At 24.6% G+C, this 2,757-nt stretch overlaps 1 protein-coding gene across 1 annotated transcript in view; it reads right to left on the reverse strand.

Annotated features, from left to right (window-relative positions):
• Nucleotides 1-346: 346 nt before the first annotated feature.
• LOC106683583 (uncharacterized) overlaps nucleotides 347-2,757 on the reverse strand; it is a 2,789-nt gene continuing 378 nt past the window's right edge. The window contains exons 2-4 of the mRNA XM_014425142.3: nucleotides 2,263-2,445; nucleotides 725-956; nucleotides 347-654 (exon numbers count right to left, since the gene is read on the reverse strand). Coding sequence (XP_014280628.1) covers nucleotides 528-654; nucleotides 725-956; nucleotides 2,263-2,445 — 542 coding nt within the window. The 3' untranslated portion in view covers nucleotides 347-527. The remainder of the gene's footprint in view (nucleotides 655-724; nucleotides 957-2,262; nucleotides 2,446-2,757) is intronic.

A 2,757-nucleotide genomic window follows, 5' to 3' on the forward strand; every position in this document is an offset into this window, starting at 1 on the left:
AAATAAATGTTTATATCCGAACCAACTTGTTTTTGTTATTTTAAAGCCTTACAACAAAAATACATGGTCAATTTGAGGTGGCTTTAACAAGGTGACAGTTGACCTGCTTTTCTATGATGATGGGGCCGATGTCTGTTGTATTTTGTGCCAATAGATGGCGCCTCCTTGGCTATTTTAGAACTTAATTACATCCTCCCAACTTAACTACCCTAAATTAGAAAATACAGGCCTTTGGACGGACTGAACAATGTCTTACCATGTTTTGAAAAAATATAAAAAATTGGTAATACATTTTTAAAAAAAAAAATAGCACTTTAAAGATAGAAAAATAATTATTTTTCACTTTATTCATTTATATATAACTACAGAATGTACGATTTTCTCAGTAACTAATAATTTCATAATCCATATAATTTAATCATTTAGAAAGATTTTTTAATAAATTATAAGTAAACTATAGATATCATACAACTATTAAAGCTTTATCAAATCTCTCAAAAATCTATTAATAATGTTTAATCATTAAACTACAAAATATTTTCTTTTCTTTTGATATAAATGCTAATGAAGTCTCCTGTAGTGGAAATTTCTCTTGATTTCCAGAGCTCCCATTCATTTGGAATGTTTTCATCAAATGGACAAGGTTCAGTATGCCTAAAAGAAATAATGTATTTTAATAAATATTTCTTAGTGATTAATTTAAATATGAATATTTACAACATACTTTCCACAGTTCTCTGGTCCGATTATAATTAAACAATGGCCTGGATAAACACTAAGATATTTCAGGAAAGCATCCATGTTATTGAAATAGCAGAACATTAAGGCATTGTTTTCTTTACATATAATTTCTGAGAAGGCTTCATCTTGTGGAAAAACTAAGTCAATAAAGCATTTTCTTGCATATTTTGATTTCCAATAATTTTTATCTATTTCGATTCCAGTAACTTTTAAATCTATAGCAGATATAAAAAATTAAATTAAATTAAAAAAATATCGAGAGAATTAAACTGTTAGTTTTATCTTTTAAATACATTTATTAAAACTGTAGAGAGGAATGCTTTATTTAATAAAAAGTGCTGCCCAAATACATTGGGTTGTTATAATGCTCAGCATACTAATTGGTCTAATTATATATAGTATAAATACCAGCATATGGTAATTGACAAATATATAACATTCATAACACAATGCAGTGTTCTTTTTTATAATAAGTTACATTACACTATTTTTGAGCCTTTTTCATTAATAACAAATAAATGAATACATATTTAAAATTATAATAAAATAGCAATAGTAGCAGTAATGTGTAAAAAAAAATTAGTCAAAACCTAATAAATAAGTTATTTAGAAACATATAAATAAGTTTCAATCAATGCATAGGTTAAAAATAGTAATAGTAAAAATGCAATAGAGTATGTCCAAGTCGGTTTGGACCTTATCAGAGTCATGTGATGTCTCTTTATGTTCTCCTTTTAAATCACTAGTGCTCCATTCCAAAACATATTTAAGTCTTTCCATTCCATTGTAACCATTTCACTTTATTTTTGTCAATTGCAGGTTATAGTGAAGGGTTCATCTAATATTATTATTAAACTATGTAATCGGCAGTTTTAATGAATGCCTTGATAATGTTTTATACTTTAATTCATAAACAATATTTAGAATGTCTATTAATACAGTGAAAACCCTGTTAACCCAAGCAATACATATAACCAATAAATTTCACATGAAAGACATTAAAATTAAAATGTACTCCGTTTTAATTTTAAATTAATATCAATACAAACTAAGAAATAATTCATGGTTCACCTGTATTAATGAATCAGAACTTTCTAACAATAACAAAAACATCCAGCATGAAAAACAAATTAGAGATTATTTTCAAATATTAAATAATGATAAAAATAAAGGAGAAAATAATCAAACCAAAATAATTAAAACACCTTTTAACAATGAATTTCATTAATCCTAATATTATCAGGTTAGATAAATAGCAGAAACTTTAAAAAAACTTCTATTTTATAGATATATTCTTAGAATAATCAATAAAATTGAAAAAGACTTATAACTACTACTACAAGAAATTAGGAACACACAATAATAATAAATTAAATTATAAGGTATCTAATATAATAATATTACTTATGAACAATATAATTATTTATAATACTATCCATAACAATTCAAAGCATTTTTAATGAAATAAAAACTGAACTGATTTATGATATTTTGGAAGTTTCAGATAATTAAAAATACTACCACTTGCAGCCATCAGAAGCCATTCTAACAAACCACTTCCGCATCCGATACTTAAAATTCTTTCTATATGTAATATTTTCATTGAATCTACAATGAAATATAGATCATGCTTCCTAGGTTTTGGCCACAGGAAATAAGGCTCATTCAGTAAGGCCTGAGCCTCTATAACTGTTTCCCAATCTCCTGTTAAAATAAAATTGATTTTATTTTTTTTCTTACATAATCTTTGATGTTAAATGTTATAAAAAAATAAATACATATATTTAACCTATATTTCAGGTATATAGTTTATCAATTATGTTCTGAAAAAATAAAAATTTAAAACTTCAATAAAGCCTTTAATAAAAAAAATATTATGGTATTACAGTATGATAATTTTGTTGATAATCACAAATGCAACAAAGAAATCAATTGAAAAGGTAATAAAAAAAAAATTATCACAACTTTACATTATATAAAGTACAATAATAAATAAAAAACTTATTTATTAATAAG

Source organism: Halyomorpha halys, unplaced genomic scaffold, assembly GCF_000696795.3.
Source record: "Halyomorpha halys isolate HHAL.00 unplaced genomic scaffold, Hhal_1.1 Scaffold497.1, whole genome shotgun sequence".
Taxonomy (NCBI): domain Eukaryota; kingdom Metazoa; phylum Arthropoda; class Insecta; order Hemiptera; family Pentatomidae; genus Halyomorpha; species Halyomorpha halys.